At 27.5% G+C, this 26,084-nt stretch overlaps 2 protein-coding genes across 2 annotated transcripts; one reads left to right on the top strand and one right to left on the bottom strand.

Annotated features, from left to right (window-relative positions):
• Positions 1 to 6,602: 6,602 nt before the first annotated feature.
• Positions 6,603 to 8,563, bottom strand: LOC107452648 (protein lin-9 homolog). The gene has a single exon (XM_016069191.3). It carries the CDS (start codon positions 8,515 to 8,517, stop codon positions 6,955 to 6,957), a length of 1,563 nt encoding a protein of 520 aa, XP_015924677.2. The 5' UTR covers positions 8,518 to 8,563; the 3' UTR covers positions 6,603 to 6,954.
• Positions 8,564 to 8,797: 234 nt separating this feature from the next.
• Positions 8,798 to 24,139, top strand: LOC107452649 (RAS oncogene family member Rab4). The gene is made up of 7 exons (XM_016069192.3): positions 8,798 to 8,970; positions 14,030 to 14,110; positions 15,513 to 15,627; positions 17,055 to 17,117; positions 20,130 to 20,284; positions 20,415 to 20,510; positions 23,396 to 24,139. The coding sequence occupies exons 1-7, from the start codon at positions 8,955 to 8,957 to the stop codon at positions 23,506 to 23,508; spliced, it is 639 nt and encodes a 212-aa protein (XP_015924678.1). The 5' UTR covers positions 8,798 to 8,954; the 3' UTR covers positions 23,509 to 24,139.
• Positions 24,140 to 26,084: the final 1,945 nt, after the last annotated feature.

The raw sequence follows: 26,084 nt of genomic DNA, 5'->3' as shown, positions 1-26,084 counted from the left end.
CCAGCTAGAAACTTAGCACTTTCTTATTTTATTTTTTAATAAATAGGGTCTACTTTTAAAGCACAGTATTTTATTCTTCTTACGTTCGTATTTTTTTTATCACTAAAGAACACAATAATTTTCTACCGCATTAGAATGTTTTTTTTCCGCATTTATGAAAATAAATTTATAATTATAAGAAGTAAATAAGATTTTTAATTTAAACCCATAACACATTCCTAAAAAATATTTAGTACACAATTTTTGAGTGGTATCCATTTCTAATCGTTTCCGTTTATATTTGAATATAAATGTTGGTCCTATAATAAAAATATTGCACTTTTAGTCTACTAAAATCACAATTTTAGTCGACAATCGTATTTAGTAGTCTCTTCCGGAAGATGATTTCTCATTCCGTCATTTGCATTATTTGTGGGTGTGCTAGTTCTGATTTCCATCAGCTGCTTATGTTCCTGTTTATGAGTTTAATGGCTTTATTTACCATATCATATTGGCCTGTTGATGTTGCTTTATTTACAGCGTCTGTGTAGATAAGTTTCCTTTACTATGTCAACTCTCTAATGTTCTCTGTTTAAGCTATCCTTATTTATTGGTTTTAGAGTAAAAATTATTCCAAGTTCAGCTTATGTGTTGAAGAAAGATAAACAAACAATAAGGATTTACCCCAATAGGTAGCAATGTTCTGTTTCATTAAGATAACTTTTTCTAGAGAGGTAAAACTGAGTGTTCTGGTGCCCCCCTTTCCTTTTTGATATGTCTATGCTGGGCCCAAAAAGCTGCAGGAGAATACAACTACATCCAAGGCTGAACATAGAACATAGGTTTCACATGAGCAGGACAGAATTTATTGTACGAGTCACCCTCAAAGCATAAAAAGCCTCGTTTTCATATTTTGCAGAATTTAAGACCCTTTATACAAAATTGCAGTTTTTAAATAGATATAAATAAATTATCTACTATTTTTTTTTGTTGAAAAACATTAATGTACAAATTTTTTTCAAAAGAATTTTGGTAGGGCCTTTAGCCATCTCAGGTGCTCGGACAATGGATTCACTTTTCCCCCTGTCCCATTCAATGTAGCCTTGACTACATAATATAAAAATGACAAATATTCTTCTAGAATTTCAGATAAAATAGAATGTCTGCTACTTTTTTACTGAAATTCTGGTATTTCAAAATTTCTCACAGAGTTAACATTAAACCATGACCTTTTCTAGAAAAAATTCGAATGTAAAAAAATAGTACATCTATGACTTTTCGAGAATGATACATTGCATACAATGAATATCTTCATTAAATCAGTTTCTAGGTCAAAAAGTTTAGTTCCAACAGGCTTTCCAATTTTAGTAACTAGGTATTATCCCATTTTCTCCTATATGTATATTTTACTTCTAATGATGAGGCAAATAGCTATTAAAAAAACTAGTAAAAATACAATAAAAAAAGATGACAAAACAAGATTCACCGAAGTCATTGACTTAAAAATCTTCTGGCCTGATAATAAAGTACCGTTTATTTCAGAGTCTCCTTTAAGAACTGCACAGTGGCAGAGGTGGTATCTATTCATAGGGTAATAAATTTGTTATATAAAGGAGCCAGTAATTTTTAAGTATTAGCCTTCACTTTAGATTAAAAATTCAAATCCAAAGAATCTAGAAATAGTTACTTAAAGTTATTAAAATAATTTAAAGGTAGTTACAAACATATAAAAATACCATTTTCAGTCTTTAAATTAGTACCACTTTTTAAATTCTTCCAGATCTTTGTAAACCCTGATATTGGGTAGTCAGGAAAGTCTGTGCAGAATAGAATTTCGATTAGGTTAAAGATAGGCAGTTTAAAGTTCTCCTAATTTTTCAGCCATTTTAATTTTTCAATCGATATTTATGTAGTATGTATCAAACTTCTATACATGCAGTAAGATTCCAAATCTTGGTGGTGATCAATAAGATTTAGCGATATATTTTTAAAAACAAGAAATATACTTCATATCATATATTTGGAAACATCCTGAATATTTTTGACAAAGCATGGCTACCTATCGAAAATCAGCATGAACTTTTCAGATGACCCAATAAAATATTACAGAAGTAAAAAGAAATTGCAACCTGCGAGAAATTTATAATTAAAAAAGATACCAGTAGGGAGAAACACTTTAGCTTGCTCAGACTGCAGTATTTAAGGAAATGAACTAACTCAACTAAAATTGTTACTTATATTAAACAATTACAAACTTGTATCTTAAACAATATCATTAATTTCAAAGATAAAAGTTATTCAAAGGTATCTCCTACTCCCCTACACAGAAATTTTTTTTATTATTTATCTTCATAAAAATTGAAAAATTTGCATAAATTATAAAGAGAAACTGTCCACAAGTTCACTTTTAGTTCCAAAATATTTTACATACATTTTCTATTTTAATTTTAAAAGCAAATTAATATTGTTCTAATTAATCTAACGAGTAATTAAGGTATCATCTATTGATATAAAAGTAAAATTCATTGCAGCTCCAAAAATCTAATTTTTTCTCCTGTGACTATTTAAAAAAAAATAAAAAAATAAGGGTGTGCACCGCTACTAATTTTAATAAAATACCTTCAAAATTAATTGCAATACTCAATGGAAATTGAAAGAAATCAAATGAGACAAGAACCTTTATTTTGTACTTTGCTCTTTATTAGTATTTGTTACTCATACTGTCAAATTCTCTGTCACCAGAAAGCAAAAAAAAAAAAAAAAAACTCTTGGATAATTTATTTAATTATTTATCCAGTGAAAAAGGTTTTTATTTTTGAGTACTTTATAGTTTTCGTTAAAAATGTGTAGATGATAAATAAGTAGTTTTGTCAAATCTACACAGTTATCATACTTTGAAAGAAGTATAAATAGCATTTGAATTTTTCAAGATTTGTAAATGGTCCACGGGGATATAAAGGACAAGCTGATAACTTATTATCTTTCATTTAATATGATGAGCAATTGATTACCTATCGAAGCATATAGAAGAGTGTAAAATATTTTGTTTATTTTAAAAATGAACTCACACTAGTTTCAAAATATTTAAGTCTAAATTTTGCATAAATATTTCTCCCAGCTACAGTATTAACTATTTATACTTTCATAAAAATGTAAATTAATTAATCATGTCAAAAACAGAATTTAAGAGATTTTAATAAGTTTTAAAAAAAAATATAGATATCAATAATTTAAACTGATTTTAAAAAATGTGCAGTTTGAATATTTTTTATATAATAATATTGATTAATATATTTTTTAGGGCACAATTTTTCAAAAGACTTTTTATTAATAATAAAATAAAAAAAAAGCATGGAACTATTAAATTTAAACTAGTTATATGTACAATCATTTGCTGGTAATAAATATATTACAATTATAGACATTTAGTTTCCTGTCATATAATTAAATACAAGTGCTTTAAAATTTATTTAACATGTAATTAGTGTACATCAACCCAGTTACCTAAAATATATCTTTTACAATGTGTTACCCTAAGCATTTTTGGAAGGGCTGCTCACACTGCCTGCTCTTAGATCCCTATAAATGCACCCTCATTGCCTTTTTTGTGAAAATACAGAGCCATCCTTTGGAAAAACTGCCTTTTTATCTTATTTTTTTACAAAAAGGTTATTTTCTTCACCACCTGCTTTAATGAAAAATCCAATTCTGATTTATTTAGTTATTGATATTTACTTAACTTTAATTTCATTTCTTCATTTTAGTAAGATTTTTCTTATGTTTTCTACAAGAGTGAAAGTTTCGAAAATTGTCAAGACTGAAAATTTCGAAATCAGAAGTGGGCGTGTCCCGTCCAATAATTTTAAGTAAACAAAAAATTATATATGAATTCTTTTCATAAAAATTGCGAACAAACTTTCTAATAAAAATTAAAATACACAAAATGCAAATAAGGCTTATAAAAATTCCATATTTATTTTAGCAAACCTACTATTGTTCAGGAGTATAAACAAAAAATGCAAAGTAATTAGTTATTTCAAGCAAAAATTACCTCAGCTTTCAATTTTTTTCTGACATCTAATTTTCTAATAAAATAAAGTGCTGGTATTTTAAGGAAAAGGATATACTTAGCTAAGTTAATACTTTGTTAATAAATAACAAAAACAATTTCTTAGAATTCACTTATAGTAATATTTTGTTTCGCTCCGTCTTGTGGTTTTTTAAAAAATACGGAAACCTTTCACCCCTGGTTGTCTAGTTATTTAGTTAAAATGTGCATGAAATTTATTTTCTTTCTATAATTTGGATTAAATTTTTCAAAGATATTGTACTATTAGAAAAGATTATAAACCAATGTTGGGATTTATGTTGGAAAAAAGTATACTTTATTCAAGACTTTGAAAAGAGTGGAAAGTATTTGAAGTCTAAAAATGACTTGTATGATTGTTTAGTAATAAGTTTTAGCTTAAATTTAAACACATGGAATTTAATACAGTACAAAAAAGTTGAAAGTTTCTTCTCTTTTGTTGTTTTACTTTTATACAAAATGTTTTAGAGATTGGTCGTTCTCTGGTTCAGGTCAAAATTACGATCTGTGGCTGAATGAATAGATGTATGAATGGGTCTGCCCTATAAACAGGCTGTGATGTGTTTGTGGCTGTAGTTGTATTCTTGGCCACAGAAAAACAAGAAACGCTACCTCTAAGCTAAATTCGCTTGGTTTCACTGCTTAGATTAGATAATAGTTGCACACTGAAAAAATTAAACTTATTATTCAGAATAAATAAATAAATAGATTCTGATAATTTTTATAGCAGGCTCAATTTTTATTAGTTTCCTCTTTTGGAAGGTGGTATGTTAATGAATAATTTAGAGATTTTAAATTTTTCGATTAATCAAATCAAAAAAGCTTTCAATCAATTAATCATTTTCAAGCTTACATTCTTTTGAAGAAAATTTAAACACAATTATCTTCTACCCTGCTTTCAATTTTTGTTTCGTTATTTTGATAATGAATGAGAATTACTTAGTGAACTATACAAATAAAATGGGATAATTTAAAAATTGGGTCAAATTCATTTATATAATATTACACATTTTGATAAAATTTAACATTGGTATGTGAGTACCCTTTTCTTTAAGGAAGCATCCTGACATTTTATATTTCTAGATAAAACTCTTATCAGTATGTTTTAAAATCTAATCTAATTTACTTTTTATACAGTGTTTTCACTACAGCGCGAGAATCTCTCATATTTTTTTATTTTCTCGCATTAAAAAATTATTACCGCGAGAAATTCGCGCATTCTATAAATCAATTTCAAAATTCGCGAATTTCTCGCATTTTGAAAAAAAATTCTCATTTGCGCCATTTAGAATAAAATCCGTTTCACTCTTCTTCCTGGATCTTTTATTATTTTTAACATCTGCCCCATTATCTAGCTTCCCTATTTACCAGTATTGTTCAGAGCCTTTAAGAACAACAGAACACCATCCTTCCGAACCACGGAACCTCTTTCAGAACGCATTTCTCTGCAACCACGTGTTTACCGTAGGTAAGGTTTCTTCATGTAAGACGTTCAAATTTTTTGCTCGTTAATGTAAGATGGACAAATACCTTGTAAAGCCAATATCTTCTACTCCGAAACGGACAAATGAAAATGAAACAAATGTGGGTAGAAACGATCAAAACGAAACAAATACGCATTTGAGCAACCTAATGAGAATAGCTGATGAAAAAGTAGATGTAGAACATTTTCCATATGATGATGCAGCAAAAATATTCAATGCATTAAAAATTAGAAGATGTTAAAAATGCATTATAATGAAAGAAATTTTTTTTTCAAGTCTCTTAGTGTTTTTTTTTTTTTTTTTTTTTTTTAATTTTTGAAATCTCACTTAACTTTCTGAAATCTCACCCTGTTTTTGAGAAAGGGTGAGAAATTCTCACCCATTTTTTTTTCTGAAATGAAAACACTGTTATAGGATATCTATTTGACAAATGGTTTTCAATTTTAATCGAAAGTATTCAACTATTTTGGCTACAAAATTGTTTTAAATAATATTAATACACCATATTAGATATTTTGGTTAGCAAATGTAAAGAAATTGATTTACATCAAATAAATCTGACTTTTTGTAAATTCCCCCCCTTCAAACTTACATACAAAATTGTATTGTAATTCGTCGATAATAACAATCTAATAATGATTGTTTCAAAATATATTAAAATCAAAATTTTTAGAACAAAAATTGAAAGAGATTATGATTGTCTGACAGCACTGAGATGTTATTAAGCCTAAGTGCTGACCTTGTTGCTAAGAATTATTCTCAGGACATAGTACAAAAGCATTAAACATTCTATCGCTTATTATTTTGAAACAATTTATACCATAATTTTTTTTTCTTCTATCTCTTAAAAGATTTTACTTCTTAGGATTTCCATGAAAACTACTGCTTTCACAGTTTTCCCTCACTGGTTTCATCATCAGGTTTGCAGGCATCATACCAATACATTTAGGATAGATCAGGCTTTTAAGATGTTTTAAATAATATTCATTTACTTTAATAAAGCAGTAAATATTTTTTTCATTGTAAGAGAAAAAATTAATAATTAGAGATAGTGTTTTCCAAAAAAGATTTTAATCTTAATTTCAAACATATAAAATAAATACATTTTGAACAATGAAAAATATCAGCTAAAAACATTGCAATTGGCTTGACACACCTTAAATACCTAATAAGTTAATGGTAAAACAAGACGTTATAAGGTCAATTACAGAATAAGAACATAATAAATATTTATACATGCTTAAAGCTAAAATACATTCAATCCCATTTGAATGTTATCTATATGCAAACAATAAAAATTCATATATATTAAGTTAAATATATAAAATTTGAAGAGCTCAGTTCAGCCTTTCAAAAGATAAAATATATGTATTTATTTATAACTATTTTATATCATTAATAGATTTACGTATTCTGAGAAGCAAAAGCATGCAAACTGCCCATTTGACTAATACCATCTCGTATATGATTGATATGTATTTCAACCTCATTTTTAAAAACTGGAACATTTTGCTTCTTTAGTCTAGATTGTATTTCAGTTAATGTTTCTGAAAGAGATTTGAACTCAAATGAGTTATATTCACTGGTAGAGAGGTGTTTTAACTGGGACATAAGAGAAGATAGTTGAGCAATAAGCATCAATATATTTTGGTTCTTCACAACAGGAAAGTCTTCTAGAAGGCTCTTTTGCTCAATATAATCCAATGCTTCTTTAAAGCATTGATCTTTAATGGTACTTGGCTGTAATACAGGTTGCAACCCCTGTTCAGGAGCTATCTCTTGACAGAAAGTGTGTACATTATTTAGATACTCACAGAGATCTTTATTTAGACGCTCAAATTCCAAAACAAGAGACGCGTAAGATTTCTGAAAGTCAAAAGTCATGGGTTGACCTCGAGATAGACTTCGTTCAGCTTCAGTATGCATATCCTTCAATAAAGTCAAATTTTTTTTCTTCACAGCCAATATTTTTGTTAGCCGCACCAACAGAGCGAGAAACTTTTTAGGAAAGCCCCCTAATGTTCCATCCTCAACAAAAGAAACATCTTCTTTGTTTGAAGATTCTCCTAAAAGTGGATCTGTATCAGACTGCGACCAAGGAGAAATTGGGACGAAGCGAGGAGATGAATATAACAAGTTTCTTGGACGAGATTTTTGAGCAAATGCTTTGATAGGCATCATATCAGGTGGATCATTACTGAGAACCTCAAAATCTGGGATAGAAAAGGTGCCTAGTCCTGGCCTATCAAATGTTATGCGATAAGTAGAGTTGGAAGTATCTACAGCATCTATGGAACCATAGAAAAGTCCATCTTGTGGACTGCGAACTCTTGCAGTTGCTTTTGTTCCAATCACAAGAGGTAGAGGTATTTCAGATGGAAGATCTTTGAACAGTGCCAAATCAACATTTTTTCGCAGCTGGAGTTGTCGAATTTTACTTCTCTTTAATTCCAATGATTTTCTTTCTTCAGCAAAAAAGCTTGGGGAGCATCTCCGAGGCTTTCCAAGGAATCTTCGTATCTTGCACCACTCAACACGAGTCATGTTGCGAGTTTTTAAGTTGGGAAAATTCTCTTGCAAACAACTGTAATAATCGCTATCTTTAAAGAGAGGTTGATCTATGTTGGAATAAAACCATTCACAACATAAAAATCTATGAGCTTTCGGTAACTTTAAGAGATTTCGAAGTTTTAGACCCACTTTTTGAGCAACACGCTTGTCAGGTAATTGTTGTGGAGGTGTTGAAGGTACTGGAGATGAGACTCGGACTGTTTTCCTAGGCGACGATCTTGAGAGAGTGTAAGACGTATCTTCATGATCGTTATATATCAATCGATTACGTTTTCGGATTCTAGGTGAACAATCTCTTCTTGCAGGAACAGGTGAAGGAGCTGTGGGGATATGCCTAGCTTGGCTTTTCATGCTCAACAGAGCAGCTACGGATTCATTTTCAAGGGAATCCGCCATTTTTTATATGATGCCAAACTTCAAAGTTTTTAACTGTAATGTTATGATGTCAATGGTCTAATTGTAATTCCGTTTCAGAAAAATTTAGTGGTTTGTAGGTTTTTAAATTATAATCAAGCTAATTACATTTTTTAGTTCAAGTTATTTCGTTCAGACGTAAAACAATAATCACGATTCGAAAATTTTTTTGAGAAGGGAGAGTTTTACTGCAGTTTTATCACATAGTTGAAATGTTTTTACCAATCAGATTTCAAATATCAGATGGCAGTTTTACTTCTTCATAGTTTACAGATGGCAACATTTATGCTAAACATTAGAAAAGTGTAGTTTCATTTTTGTTGTTGATGGTCAGTGAATTCTGTTGATGAGTTAAATACTTTGTTATTTCGAGTAATATATTGAATCTATGGTGCTGCTTAATTTCAAGCAATAGAAAAATGTCTGAAAGCTATGGTAATTATTATAGTTTTATTAATTGTTTTAATATTCTCTAAAATTGTATTGCGCATATATTGATTAAAATCTCCTTTGAAATTGTGTTTTATGAAAACAACTACATTAATATCTGTTTTATGTTATTTTTGCGTGGTTACTATTTATACTTTACTTACTTAGTAGTGTTTGATTATTAATTTTATGGTCTGTTGACATCATGAATTTTAAACACAGATTTGATTATGCTTATAAGGTAATCAAGTTTTAGGTCAAACTAAATAATTTGTTTGAAATTGTTTAGTTCTTAGCTTTAAATTATAAGTTGCAACTATGCAATGATATTTGTAGTCAATGCTTATTTTTCTGCTCAGTTTTAGAATTCTGCTTACTGCTAATGATTTATAAAATTTATATATTTAAGTTATACTTGTTTTCATCTTTTTTTCATCATCTCAGTATTTTCACATGATTATGTTGTCTAACAATAACCGATGGATTTATTTTTGTGAGAATTGTAAGCTTTTATGCAGATACAATTAAGCTGTGAAATATATGTTCAGGATGGTTAAAATTTTTATTTGATCATTTATTTAATACTTTTTCCCCTGCTGAATAGTACATTTTATTATAGAAATGTTGACAACAATCTATTATTTTATTCTGATAATATTTTGTGATTGTATTATTTTTTTAAGTATATTTCTATTAGACCTAAATGATTTTTCTTTTTTAAAGCTCATAATTTTATCTCTCTATGCTCACGTTACTTTTTCATCTCTGAAATCCAGTTTAACTCTTATATGTAGGAATGCCAGATTCTGGTTTATATAAGTTGACAGCTATTGATTATACATAGGTGTATCAATTAAATATGACACTATCATAATTAAGAATAATATCAATACACTGTGAATGTCTTGATCATTATTGATAATTATAATTATAGAATATATTATTATAATTATTGATAACATATTAGAAAGATAATATCGGGAAAGGACAATGTCATTGTATTCAATGTTTATTGAATATAATGTTATTGTGAGCATTGATAGATTTTAATATGGCACCGAAAATATTGACTAATATAATGTAAATCACTTAAATTGTTTTAATATTTCAATATATTGTTGAATATGGATATATTTACTTACAATATTTAAATTCATCACTTTTCGTCTATAGAGACTAATGTTCATGTTGGCAGTTTCAACATGTTGTCCATATAATTGATAAGTAGCTAGCCATCAAACATTTTACTTTAAGCATAAATGAAAGTACCGAAATGGACATAACTTGATTTGGTTTTATGAACAGGAACCTTCCTTAGTATCTAAACACCAAGTGATCATGGGGAAGTAATTAGACTAGCGTGTGCAAAGTAGTTAAACCAATAGGGACCGGGAAATAAGATAATTAAAAAAACAAATTAGAAACAAGTGTGAAAGGATTTTGCCAGAATATCAGGTTGTCACAAATTAAATTAGAATAGATTTCCAAATATTGGGAAATGATGAGGTACTATAAGGCATGAAGCTCATTAATTAAATTATTAGAATTTTTCAAAATATAGAAAGGCTCCAAAAATTAAGTTTAGTAGATGAAGAGGTTTGCTGAATGATTTCAGCAGATGACTCTGATCTGTAATTACAATTCCAACTATGTAGAGCGATGGAAGATCAGTTACCGTTGATTGGTTAAATTTACATTTAGTTTGGCACATTGACATTTAATTTGTTATATGCTCTAGCTATTAGTATTAGCTATAAACTACCTAAATGTACCCCTAAACTTCAACTTAAAGAACGTGAAAGATATGTCCAAAATAAGGACATTAACTGATCTACTATCGCTCTAAACCAGGGGTGTCAAACTCAAAAGCTAACTTGGGCCAAATAAACAATGCTGAACTTCAGGTGGGCTGCAAAAAAAAAAAAAAAAAAAAAAAAAAAAAAAAANAAAAAAAATCAATGTTCATAGAAACAAATATTTTTATTTTGAATTGTAATGAACATATATAAAGTTAAATTATTGTTTACGTCCTGATACTAGACATCTCTTCTCTGCTATTATCTTTTCTATTTCGAGAGAAATTTTATTGGCCGAGACTACTTTCAAAATTGACCCAACATCAGCATTATTAATACAGTTTGGGACAGGAGATTTATTTCCATTCATAACAGAAAATAATTGCTCTCACTGATAAGTACCTCCAAACTTGGAAATAATTTCATATGCGAATTTTCGAGTATTTTCAAACCTTGCTGGTAAATATTCGTGAAATTTAGGCACACCCACTTCAGTGAATTTTGCCTCCAAATTTGAGTCACACTGAATCTCAATCACTTCCATTTGCATATAACTGGGTACTGAGTCTATATTTATTGAGAAAATCGAAGGAAACAAACGAAATTTGTCTTCCAAAGAATTAAAATCTTTAAACCTTGTTTCAAATTCTGTTCTGAGATAAGAAATTTTTTTCTGCGTATTTTTGATATGACGCAGTATTTTTGATACGATACAGGTACTGAGTCTATATTTATTGAGAAAATCAAAGAAAACAAACAAAATTTGTCTTCCAAAGAATTAAAAACTTTAAACCTAGTTTCAAATTCTGTTCTAAGATTTGAAATTTTTGATACGATGAAGTATCATCTAAACTAGATTTGTTCTTGTTGCACTTTGGGAAATGCGTTAAATCTTCATTTTTCAGTTGCCTTTCCCAAAGAAATAGTTTACATTTGAATGCTTTTTTAATTATGTCAAACATGTTCCTAATGATCTGATCCTTGCCTTGTAACAATAAATTTAAATCGGATAAGTGTTTGGTTATATCAACCATAAAAGATAAATCTTGCAACCATATTTGATCGGAGTACAAACTTGTATCTTGATTTATAGTTTGTAAAAACTTATATATTTTTTCTTTCAAATCCGAGAATTGATTGAGAACCTTGGAGCAAGATAACCAACTTACCTCGCTATAATAGGATAAACCTGATTATGTACTATCTAATTGATAGCTTAGTGTGAAACGGACCCCATTTCAGCCAATTTGAATTTTACATTTTTGAGTGGACAATTTGAAATGATCTGTATAGTTTATAAATAAAGTACTGTATTATAATTTTATATGCTGGTTTCATTTCTAATTCACATTTCTATTTTATTTTTACTTTGTTCGGATATATTGACTGGGCCACAAAAATGTTCATCTCGGGCCGTGAGTTTGACACCCCTGCTCTACACAATTGGAATTCTAGTCACAGTTTTAAGTGTTCTTCTGCTAAAACCAATCCACACGGCTCTACGTGTACCAAATTTGATTTTTAAGGTCATTCCATATTTTGAAAAATTCTGATTATTAAGAATTTTTCTAGTATCCCATCATTTCCTAATATTTGGAAATCTTTTAATTTAATCTGTTGCACCTTTGAGTTCTGTTGAGTTCTGAGATCTATCTGTTGCACCTGTTCTTATTGGTTGAACCACTTTGCTCACGTTTGACTCTTTATTTCTTTCCGTCATTTGGTGTTGTGTGTCCATTTCTTTATTTTCATTTGTGTTTTATTTCTGTTGATTTTTGCTTTAGTTCACATAACACAAAGTTTACTATATCTTTTTTGGATTTCACTTTGTTTTATATAAACTTAATAAGAAGAAAGTTTGTATATAAAATCTTGCACCTAAGTAGCTACCAAAGCTTGACAAGAACCATAGGAAGGAAAAAAAAAATCACAGTAGAGACAAATTTGAATTGCAATATACATTGCCACCTCCTCGGGTAAACCATTAATATTTTTTTAATCAATTTTAATTGTACATACAGATAGTAGCACTTTGGTAATTGCAGGATCAGGTAATGATGCGTGAATGTCCTCTTTACCCCTTTCATTAAAAATATTTAAACGAATTGTGTCAATGTATTTATATTAAAAATATTTACCTAACTTAGAAATACATCAAAAAATAGTTAGCATAATGACGACTCTCTAACATTTGAGATTTTTGCAAAATATATTTATCAGTGGTAGTGAACAAAAGTCAAAAATTTTGAAACTAATCAGGGCTGATTGTGCTTCGGAAAAAATCCGGATTTCCAGATTTTTCGCTAACAGTAATCCGGAAGATCCGGAGATCGAAGATCCAGGCGTTTCAAAAAATCATTGATCACAGAAGTTTCCGGAAATCAAATTTTCAAAAGTGGAACTTAAACACAGTTAAAAACACAGTTTATTTTGTTTGTAAGGGAGAGCCAGATACATTTTTTATCAGTAAATAGTTATAATCATAAACTCAAGAAAGTAAGACATATTTGTAAATTTTAATTACTTCTCCTAGAAAAACCTAGTTTAAATTTTTTTCTAATTTTTCAATTTCAATTTTTTTTTTTTTAAACTCGGGAAATTTTTCGGAATTTTGACTTGGACTCACAATCACCCCTGAACTAATAGAATTTTTAAATAACATGTATCAAGATTTTAAAGTATGACTACTTCCTAATCTGGTATTTAATATGCCTGTTTAAATTATTTATATGTAGCAGTGAACATAAACTTTTTAATTCTTATTTATTAAAACATTACTGCTTCTTCTTTGTCAAGAATCGAAAAACAATTTTCTGAAACTACCAAAATCAGCAATACGGAACTTACTATACAAAACATAAAATTTTCGGGAAGAACAGATACCGATGAATGTATATAGAAATATCCCCAATGATTTTACAATGAGTTAAGTTAAATGCATAGTTGAAGGCTATATTTATATCTTGCTCATGAGCTATCTAAGGTTAAATAGCTCTATTATAATATATGGTGTATGGAAATTATTTATCAACCATTATAATTACCCTCATAGATCTAATGTATCTAGGAGTGTACCTAAGTTTATTAAAAAAATGTTTTTCTGACAAATTTAATATTGAATTAAATTTAAAAGTTTCTGATTTGTAAAACATTATAACAAAGCAAAATAGCACTATATTAAAAGACTTAGTATAATTTATTATAAATGTATGTATGCTAGTATTGTTAGTTATTATTTTTTAAAATGTAAATTTGTTTAATATTTTCAGATTTCCTGTTTAAGTTTCTTGTTATTGGAAGTGCTGGAACTGGAAAATCTTGTCTTCTGCACCAGTTTATTGAGAGCAAATGTATTTAATAAAGCTTTTTAAATATTATCTTTATAAATGTTATTCTGTGTGTATGATTTTTTAAAAATTATTTTTGCTTGTAAATGTTGTTATTTATTTTGTTATTAGTGTGGTACAAAGCATAATATTTTATCAGTTGGGTCAAGATATCAATCTAGCACTTTTAGGATTCATTGTTATTTTATAGGTTTTTTTAATTATGTATAATTCTTATCTTAATATTTAAATATTGTATTACAATTTAAATTTTATTAAAACTTTGATCATGCAAATTTTAAACACAAAGTAAGTCTTAAAGTAGTAAGCAAAGTAGCTCTTAAAAGATTTATAACTTAGTATTATGAACCTACTTATTTATCCATATACAATCTAAAATTTACAGTAAAATTATGAATTACTCACGTTTTATTTTTTCAAATTTTTTTGTTTAAGTTGAGCACAGTTAAGAAATCTAAAAGTGATAGTTGATGTAGTTTATTTATCCTTGTAACCTATTGTTCTATTTTGAATAGACATAGTCCTAACTTTTTCAGTTGGATCCTAGTTTCTATTCCTACAGTTTTCTTGAGTAAAATCCCCCTTTTTTACATTTTAAAAAGCTGCTGTTATTGTAGACTCAGTCTTTTTTTTTTCCTTCCTTAATTGATAGGTTCAATAAATATAATATGTCTTGGAAATATTTTAATATATTGATTATGTTACGTTTTTATTTTTTTGTTCATTGAACATACTAATAAGTTCTATATTTTTTCTTTTGTCTGATATGAATGATAGAAAGTAAAAAGGGGACATATTTTTGTAATAATGGTATTATGGTTGTTTGTTTCTGCTACCAAGAATAGCAGTTGAAGTTAAAATATTTTATTTATGTTTCCTTTGATGTCATATAATTATTGAACTAATTTTATGTTAATTGATGATTTACATAATGCCAGACCAAATACTAACTGATATTTTGGTTGTTAAAATTCATTCATTTGGTAAAACTCAAAATTTTTATGATGGCAAGACAGGACAAAATACCGCGCAATGAATTTTTGCGATTGAACAATGTATTAGGAAAGGGTTGTACTGCCATCTATTGGGAGAAAATTACACTGAATTGTCAGTGATATCAAGGAATACCAGTGGATCATGCATTCACAATAATACAAAGCATATTTAGCCCATAGGGTTATTTGAAACTGCCTGCGGGACATATATGTCCCAGTGGTAGTGAAAGGGTTAAAAAGAGTTTTTTTTTTTTTTGAATCCTGAAAAATTTTTAGTCAAGATTTTATCTATTTAGTTTTTTAAAGGTTTTATTATTACTTTATATGTTTTTTATGTAAATTTTTGAAATTCGTATTGATACTTGAAATTAATTTTAGTTTTTTTGACTTACTTATTGTAATTTTAATAGTTAAAGCTGATTCAAACCACACTATTGGTGTAGAATTTGGTTCCAAAGTTGTCAATATTGGAGGTAAATCTGTCAAATTGCAGATCTGGGATACTGCTGGTCAAGAAAGATTCAGGTATTTCAATATACTATATGTATTCTATCAGGTATACTATTTGTAACCATCTGTTTTTGTAAAATAGAATTTTAGTAAGAAATTTATTTTCAACTGCCATTGATGCATATTTCACTATCATTAATTTTAGATATTGTGAAAGAATTCAGGTAGATTGTGTTGTGGGGAATTTTTTTTATTTAAAAAAAAGTTTTAACAAAAATTGATAAAATAGTCTTCTTTTTTAAAAAAAAAAAAAAAATTCTAGTTTTATGATGACATATTATTTTTTTTTATTTTTACTGACTGTAGTATAATGTCAGAAAAAGTATTATCACAAAGCAACAATATGGAACATTAAAAATTTGGTGGTTGTTTTTATATGTATTCATAACGATCTATTTTTGTGAAACAAAGGTTTAAGGTTCTTCCGTCACTGTTTTGTATTGTGTTATTTCCCATTCAAACTTCATTTTTGTAGTAGTTATTATAAAGCCTTGGAACTATGCATATAAATTAAGTCAGCAATTGAGATGTGTACACAAAACTAACTATTTCAGAAGATGGTAAAGCATTTTATGTGTTGTAATTTTGTTTATAAGTAATTGAAGTGAGCTTAGGTTTAATATTTTGATTTATTCTTCCTTTTATCTTTTATTTTTAAGGAAGTTATGTATTTAAAATTCAAATTTTCAAGAACTTTATCATCACATTCGATTGATTTTGTTCAACTTTTGTATTTTGCTATAGAAAATTATATTCTTCAAAATGATGTAAAAATATGTATGCTTTACAATTCAAATTTTTTCGGAAATTATTAAATAAAACAATAAAAATAATAAATAATTATTTATATTTCTTTTTTTTGCATGGAATTATCAACAAACAAACAATTTTTCATAATTGTGAGGTAATATTTTTTAAAGCTCTCAAGATATGGTGAAATATGCAGGAAGTAAAATTAACATTAAGCCCCCCCCCCAACCACTCTCCTGACCAAATTATTGAGTCTATATTTCTTAGAGTGCTGATACCCCTAATATTTTGAGGGGCAATAATCCAAAACTGTCAAAAAGAAAAGAAAAAGGTCTGTTTATTCCAAGAAAGTAATGTTTTTGTGTTTGATTTCATAACTTAAAATGTCGTTTGCTCTAATTAATTAAGGTATTTTAGGTCATTCGTTTAAATCATGAGATTGAGTCACGGTACATGAAAATCTTATCACTGTATAAAAAGTTAATCAGAGTGTTCCTTTTTTTGCTCAATTCATATAGTACGTTAAAGAAAAAGTTTTTCCTTTGAAAAAAGAATATTAAATAAACATTTTTCGTTCCATAAATGTTGTTTATATGTTTGTCTTAAAATTATTTTATATCTTTTCTCTTAGATTGCTTTATTTATTTTCTTTAAATTGCAATTCTTAGAAATTTAATTGTATATGTTTTTAGGTCAGTTACAAGAAGCTATTACAGAGGGGCTGCTGGTGCCTTACTTGTTTATGACATAACGAGGTATACTTTGATATTAAATTTATGTTATGTTTTTTTATTATTTTGCTGATAATATTCTATTATTTTATTGCTAGCTCATGGTCATTAACGCTGTTCTGTATAAATTGAACTTCTGACTAATGTGGGCAGTTCTATGATTCTTGCCAAGTTCTAATAATACATAGAATTTATAGGATAAAGCATGTTTTCATAGATTTTCTGAATCATTGCAGCAAAGAAGTTATAATATTTTTTCTGATTGTTTTTTGGAACATAGATATTACTGCTTTCAAAGGTGGCTATAATTATCTTATCAAAATTTCGTCCTCTATTATGGGTCACTTTTGTAGTTGTAAAATCAAAGAAAAAAAATGAGGAAAGTGAAGAAAATCTCTTACCGAAGAATTTACTGGACAACTAATAAGTGAGCATTGGATTGACCTTTTCAAGCCTCTACTCATTCAAAAAAGTTGGCTGGGTGAAAAGCCAATATGTTGGGAGATTCCTTAATGGCCACCTTTGATATGTATTTTTAGAATCTTTGCCAAGGCCGAAATAAAAAAAAAACATACATTTGTGGGGTCGTAAATAAATTTTTAAGCAAGATGATTCACTACAAAATTTACATCTATCTAATTGATCTATTATGTTTTCTTTTTTAAAAAGATCAAAATCTTGAACTAAAAACCTTTTATCTGAAATTTACATTTAACTAATTTAAAATTACTATCGCACAATCAAACTGTAAATTTCAGTGTGTTTAATAAATGTTATACTGGAGCAGGATCTCTTAAACTTCTTGGGGTAAGGATACAATAGTTACGAAGATTTTGTAGACCTCATAAGTATAGTGCAAATCCCATTTGTGTTTGAGTGAAACTGATGGTTTCTGTACTTGTGCTGTAATATACTACTGCAGTCTTAGGTCTTAAAATTTTTTTAAATAAATGGCAAACTTAAATATATAATACAATAATAATAAAAAATTTAATTACTGTATATCAGCTTTTTAAATCCCCAAAATTTTATGAAAATTATATTATATTATTTATACACTGGTAATGAAGTCGGACAGTCATCGATTGTGAAATATCGATGCTTAATAAACAATGAGATAGATATGAATAACTTTGTTTGGATTTACCTTTACTAATTACCCTTTTCAAAAACTATTTTTAATATGTTATATGCAATTAATTTTGTAATTTCTTTCATCATATTTTCTTCATATATTAAGATTTTTTTAGAAACTTTCCTTTCTTTTTTCAAAACATAATTTAAATTAAAGTTAAGATAATTTATTCAAGAGTATTTAAGAAAAATATCAAAATAAAAACTTTTAAAACATATCATAAGACAACAAATTTAAAGATTCCTGAACACCAGTTGTATTGAATATGGATCCCACTGTGAATTCTACTTCATCCTCATCTGCTGAGTCCTACAAAAAATCCTATTCACCCCTTCCCAAGAATTTGAAATTCCACATTTTAAAAATATTTTACAATAACCTTTAAATCCAGATTTTGAAACACATCTAGTACCATTTGACATATTAGGCATTTACTCATAATAATAATTGACTTATTCTCCTGACAAGCCAGAAATTTGCTATCCCGTAAACAGAAATAGAGGATTGACTTATACACCAAGATATACAGTACTTATATCAGTTTAAAGCTTTTCTGTATCTGTTCATTAAGCCATTTGGAAAATCACTACTCAGGAAATGCACTTAATGGAGCCATATATAACTTCTCACAGCTCATATGTGACGATTAAGCTTCAATGGGAAAGGTGTGACTGTTTGTTTTTATTCATATTATTGGATCTTGGCAAAATCGTTGACAGCACAAGAGGAATGTAATGCCATAACAGGCATTACATATCTCCTAGCTTTTAAATTTTTTTTAATTTCATAAATTTAATTTTTTTAATCATTAATTCAATTTTAATTAAATTAAAATAATTATTTAATTTTAATTGCATTTTATAATAAGCAAATATAAAATTTTATTCTATTCTTAGCAATCAATAACGTCTAACTTTTTAATTCAATAGAAATGTATAATTCATTAATTCACTATCGAGATTAAATCGAACATAAAAATGTATTTTTTAACTCTTTATTAAGTTACTTTATTTCTCTTACCACAAAAACGTTTCTGTTACTGGGTTACATTAATTCTCACAGTCTTTTTAGCGATAAGGCTATAGCCAAATTATTTAAATTTAATATTAATTACATGGAGTTGGCTTTGTTTTTAACTGTTTTATCTTTTCGATAAATCACCAACTATAGATCTCTTCCCTTGCTCCTAACTGTCCTTTGGAAACAATTAAATTATTTTTAATTTTGAATTCTTGGTGTTAGGACTAGAGATTACGCCCCTCAACTATTTAAGAATTTACTGAAAATATTTCATCATTTTCGGGGCTGAATATCTTAATCTCCAAACTATTTGCTTTTGTTTAAAGTTATAATGGTCATTGTTGTTTAAATAAAATAATTATTGTTTTGATACATCAGTGGACACAAGTTCTTCTCAAAAGTAGTGTGCAATATGTATGTATTATAATCTTCCATCATAATAATTTCTACACCATAAAAAAAGAAATGGAATGAACTCCATTACAAGGAAATATTTTTTAAATATTCTTTAGATTTTATTGACACTTTTATTTTATGGTATTTAAACACAAAAATTTTGTTTCACTCAAATATGTTATAGAAAAAGGTAAAAGGAAGTTTATGCAAGTTTCAGAAATCTTTGGAAATTCTTTTTTGACTCTTTTATCCAAAAAATCTTATAAGAACATCATATTAAAATCAATTTTCAATGACCTCTGTCTCCATTTCAACAATCTCCATTTTTATTTTTAAAAGTTTTCACCTATGATGAAATGATTGTATAAAATGTTTATATTCCTAATTTTCCTTTAGATCCATTTTTTAAAAATTATTTTTGTGATTCTTATTGTTATAAAATGTTACCTAGTAGTTAATAATTTTTTTCTCCATTTTTGTTGTAGTCGTGAGTCGTATAATTCTCTCTCAAATTGGTTGACTGATGCTCGTACTTTAGCCAGCCCAAATATTGCAGTTCTTTTAGTTGGGAACAAAAAAGACATGGAGGAAGAGCGAGAAGTTACTTTCTTGGAAGCTAGTCGATTTGCCCAAGAAAATGGTTAGTTCAATAAATTTTTGTGTATGTCATAATGCATTTCATTAGACTATTTATCTCTGAAACTTTTTTATTGACTACTATAAACTTACTAAATATTTATTTTAAATTTAATAATTTTTTGTTGTTGCAGAACTTATGTTTTTAGAAACTAGTGCTCTTACCGGTGAAAATGTGGAAGAAGCATTTCTGAAATGTTCAAAAACTATTTTAGCTAAAATTGAAGCTGGTAAGATTATTTTTTTGCAATTCTATTTCTTTTAACTTTATTTTCAATTTTGACAAAAGAGTTCTTATTACTTTGATACTTATAATGTAATTATTTTATTTTAAATTTTTCTTTAATTTTTAATTCATAGTTGTAACAGTTGTAATTGCTTTAATAATAGAAACAATGCTAATTTTGCTACATGTAATTGCAATGCATTATTATATGCTAGTTTTGATTTTTAATTTTTATGTAATTAAATATGTTGGTATATATTTTACTGTTTATCAAATAAATATTTATTTCTGCATATTAAACATTACTATGGGATTGAGTATTAAAAGTAAAAGTTTTGCTTAAAAAAAAGAAAAGAAACAATTCTAATTTTTGGTTTAATAAGATCAAAAGTATTTTGAATCATAAAAGTTTTACATCATCCTAAACTAATAGTTTTATATAATCCTGACTAATATTTCTTGATAAATAACCTATTAAAAAAGCTTATTATTTTTATTAAAAGTTTTTTTTTAAAAAATTATTTTAAGGAATTATTCATATTAAATAATTTTAAATTTAGATTTCATTTAAAACTACAAATTATGAAGTTTATGACTGCAAAGTTGTGCAGAATTAAAATTACTTTTTTTGATGACGTGGTTTGAAGTTGTAACAGAGGGGTATGTTGTCTCTAAATTTAAAACAAAGTAATCTTTTGATTTAATTCACTGCCCAATAATTTTCGTAATTAGAAAAAGTACACATAATTAAATATAAGTTTTTTTTTCTCGTTATTTGTAATCAATATTTTAATTACAGTTTTGTGTTTGCCCGTAAATGTTTAATTTGCACTTTTTAGAATTTTAAATTGATTAAAAAAAAATTTAGGAATTATTCCTTCATATACATACATAATAATTCAGTTTATTTTATTTCTCTCTTAACTGAAAAAAAATTGATACAAGGTTATCAACCAAAAATATTTCAAAATTTTTGGACAGTGCTTTCAATTAAGGTATACAAAAATAAATATTGCTGTACTGATCCTTCATTTTGGAGTTTTTCTTTTTCAGTTATTTGAAATATGCTAAATAATTCATACATCTGAGGTTTAAGCAGGCATGAGATTCTTCCTTGAATCCACTATTTTTGGCTATTTTTTTTGGAAATAATTTTCCCTCATATATTATTTTCCAAATTTTTGTTTTAATTTTTTAGATGTTAAAAAATAATCACACAGGTGAACTTTTTTTTTCTCACTCACTTAATATTTATGAAATTTAATCAAAATCTACTTTAAATTCTACTTTAAAATTAATAAAGATTGAGGTCAGTTGTTGGCAAATTGGATTTTTTACTCTGACTTATTAAGGCACCATTCTCTTCTAATGTTTGTAAAATTTAAAACTGGTTATTTTGTAGTTAGTTTGTTACAAAAATTTTCGTATTTATAATAATAATTTTATTTTTATGCAATAATTTAAATTTATTGAAATTAAACTAACATTCCGTTATTCATAGATCAACATTTTTCAAATGTTTTATTTCCTGACCTGTTTATGTATTCATAATAAATCAATCCTCTTATTAAAGTTTATAAGTTAGTTGTAAATTATTATTATAATAATAAGTGATTATTATTATCCATAATTATAAAAGGAAGAGCTTATTTGTGTTTCACTTAACTCCAGAACCATTTGTGCTAGCATTTTGAATTTTGGACAGTGAATTGATACTGGTTGCCGTCAATCCTTGCGTAGGTTGATTAAAGTGGTCATTCACCAGGGTATACGCGCACCTGGAAAGTATTGAAAAATCATGGTTTTCGGTATTGAACAAAATTTGTCATGAAATGTCATGATTTTAACTGTTTTTTAAAAATAAAATCATGGAAAGTCATGGATTTAGGTCGCTGAAAAATCTAATTTTTAAAATGGAATTTACCTTCCCTCCCAATTTCACAGTGTTCCGATGTTCTGAATATCTGAATTTGTAGCAAAATCCCCACTCATAGTCATATTTTATTAAAATATAAAATGTTTTTACCCTGTTCTTTAAAAATTATGGTGTTCTTTCAAAAAATGAAAGAAAGAACATCATTTCTAGAGCAAATTATCCTTTAAACTTCTGTGATTTCAGAATTTTTTTATTTATTTATTACTTATTTCTTTTATTTTATCAATTTAAAATTCTAGTTTAGGCTTTTTATAATACACTTACTTTAAAGAAGAAATAAAACAGCTTTTTAGTTTAAAATCAATAAATATGAAGATGCAGAATATAACAGTTTTGGTTATACCTATCATTTCAATTAATGTTATTATAATTTTTTTTGTGAAATTTTTTGTTGTGTTTTTGTGCATAAAATAGTATTTTCGGTAAGTCATGAAAAATTCTTGGAATTATTCATGGAAAGTCGTGGATTTGAAAATCTAAAATGTAGCAGATTCCCTGTGACTGCTGCCAGTGATGCTTAACTTAAGTGATCTATTGAGAATTATGTCTTATGATCACTGTGGGGCTTTTTCCGTCTCACACTTTATCAAGGGGCTGAATGAACTTCAAATAGTTATTTTAAATGTGTTCGTAATAGTATCGTTGGTAATAAAATAGTATAATAGTATCTTCGTAAGTCATAAAATTGTATCTTCGGTAAGTGATGAAAAATTCTTGGAATTATTCATGGAAAGTCATGGATTTGAAAATCTAAAATGTAACAGATACCCTGTGACTGCTGCCAGTGATGCTTAACTTAAGTGATCTATTGAGAATTGTGTCTTATGATCACTGTGGGACTTTTTTCCACCTCACACTTGTTCAAGGGGCTGAATGAACTTTAAATAGTTATTTTAAATGTGTTCGTATTAGAAATTCAAATGTTTAATAAGAAAATAATTGTATATTTTTAGGTGAACTGGATCCTGAGAGAATAGGGTCAGGTATTCAGTATGGAGATGCTTCTCTCCGTAAGCTCTCGCGACACCAGCAGCGACAGCAAAAATCTATTGATTGTGCTTGTTAAATATATAAATACCCCAGTAACTTGTGCTTTAATGCATTTGTGTAAGCATTTAAGTCTTTTGATTCCATGTTTATATAATAGCTTTAACTCCTGTTGTGAATAAAATGATGATTCCGATGTGTAAATAGTTGGGGCAAAAAAACTATTCTAGTGCTTTTTATTTTAGATTTGTATCTATAAAATAACTGTTATTTCATGTATATATTGAAATGAGTGCTTTTTTTGTTTTAGTAATTACATTAAAATCCCGATTATCTCAATGGAAAAGCTTGTAACAAAAAATCAATGTTAAACTTTTGAGAAATATTGTAGAAGAAATTCATTAAAATATGCAGAATATAAATGTTACATTCTTATAGTTCTTGTGAATTTGTTTATAGAATATTTATGATGTAAATGCATGGTATCCTTTTTGAGTTTTATTTTTCTAAAGGTGTTTTTTATTTCATTATTTGTCAACATCAGAAATTTGTCAGAAGGCATTTGTTTGTTACATTGTTAAATGCATTTTTTCCTTGTCGGATAGGAAAATAGTTTTAAGGACATTTCCTGAACTTGAGTTAAGAAAAAAAAACCTTAAGTGCTGAAATGTTATCAATGTATTGACACTATTGACCAAAAAAAAATAAAATGTGAGAGTTATGAAAGTTGAGAGAATTGCTCTATAATATTGAGAGTACTAATTTTTTGAAGTGAGTTTTTGGATTTAGACTTATTTAGTAAAAAAGAAATTGGTTTTATTGTTAAAGATCTAAGTCCCTATAATAAGATAGTTTTTAAATTATGTAACTTATGTGTTACATTTTCTTTTCATTTAGAAGGTTATAATTTAATCTAGACAATTTTTTGTTTCAGTCCTTCTTTACACTGAATTTATCACAAATAGTATTAATTCATCAGTTCTTATTGCTAGATTGTATGAAAGTGTTTAGTTAGCTGTAAAATGGGATTTTTAAAATGTATCATAAGGTAAGTTCAAAGAGACAGTAAAATTCAAACAATTACTTAAAAACCAGTACAATAACCTTTCACATAAGCTGCAAGTTTTTAATAAATTAATTTTTTCTTCAATTTGCTGATAGTTATTTGGTTGTTATGCAATAAAAGCAATAGTGTTTAATAACTTATAATTCATTCAAAAAAATATTAAATCTTGCTGTAAACATTACATAGCTGTTAGCTATGTTACATTTATTAAAATGCAAAAATTTTTGCAAAAAAAATGTAGATTTTTTAAAAAATATATACATTCATTCATTTTAAAAGCATGTTTCTTACTACTATCAATAGTTAATATTGTTAATAAAAGGCACTATCTTACTACTACTAATAGCAGCAAGATTCGTGTTGGCTGGAAAATGTTTCTAAAATGCAGTTAAAACATAATTAAATAATCTCAAATTTCTATTATACATGTTTCTGATAGTCGGAGTTTTATTGTATTATATTTTGATCTAACCAAAATACACAAATCAAATCTTATTTGTGTTTACAATATGTTATTTGTACATGTAGCTGTATAAGATTCATTGTTAAGGCATGGACATTCAGTAAAAGTTATTTAAAATGAACGATTTGATATTTAAACCTATGTAAAATTTTGTCTAGGCCAACTGGATAGTCTTTTTCTAATGCTACACATATACCTTATAGCAGGGATCCCCAACCCTATGCCCGCGGGCACCATGGCGCCCGTCGATCGGTCTCGGTGTGCCCGCTGCTTGTGCCCAACGATAAAATANCTGGTGACAAAAAGGTTGGGGACCCCTGCCTTATAGAATTAAATGCTGAATATGTATTATTTTAAAACAATTTTGATTATTGGTTTATTTTGTTTGTTATCTGTAAATGGTATTAAATTTATTTTGTATTATATTAAACTTTATTTCGATTCATCAATTTATGTTGAGGTATTAAAAGATAAAAAAAAATCAGTGCTTATGTCACTCAAAATTTGAGATAAATTTTAGTTAACATTATCTACTTAAAAAAGGAATTAAAGGTGATCTTTTTTAATTTCACATTATCAGAACATTATCATACAGAACATACATTATCTGAAATAATTTTCCAAATGAAAAATTTATGGTTTAGTATACTCTCTATAATATTCATTTCTTGGAGATATTATATATCCTATTAGTTAAGTCAACTAACTTTGAAACTCGTGAAACTTTAATTAGAATTTGTATTTAATGTTCAAAAATTATCTATTTCAATGGTTTTTATTTAAGGAGCAAAAGTTAACTTTTTACTTAATTTGCTTCAAAACTTAAGTGTTTGAAATAATTGGATAATAGTTTCAATCAAATGCATAGGTAGTGTTAAGGAAATGTCGCAAAATAAAAAGAAAATTGCAATATTTTTTTATAGTATTTTTTTGCCTTATTTAAGAAAAATTATTCTAACTTATTATTTGTCTGGGTGTTGCAAGTTTTGAATTGTAAAATTCCATTATTTGCTTCAGCGATTTGTAAATATACACAGTTGTAAATAATAGTGTTCTCAGAAAACTTTTGTTTACAGGAGAAGGTAAAACAATTTTCTACTATAGACACTTTTTTAACTAACATTCC

This window comes from Parasteatoda tepidariorum, chromosome 1 (assembly GCF_043381705.1).
Source record: "Parasteatoda tepidariorum isolate YZ-2023 chromosome 1, CAS_Ptep_4.0, whole genome shotgun sequence".
NCBI classification, from domain to species: Eukaryota; Metazoa; Arthropoda; class Arachnida; order Araneae; family Theridiidae; genus Parasteatoda; species Parasteatoda tepidariorum.
Note: the sequence above shows the minus strand (reverse complement) of the source record. Positions and strands in the feature narration are given on the sequence as shown.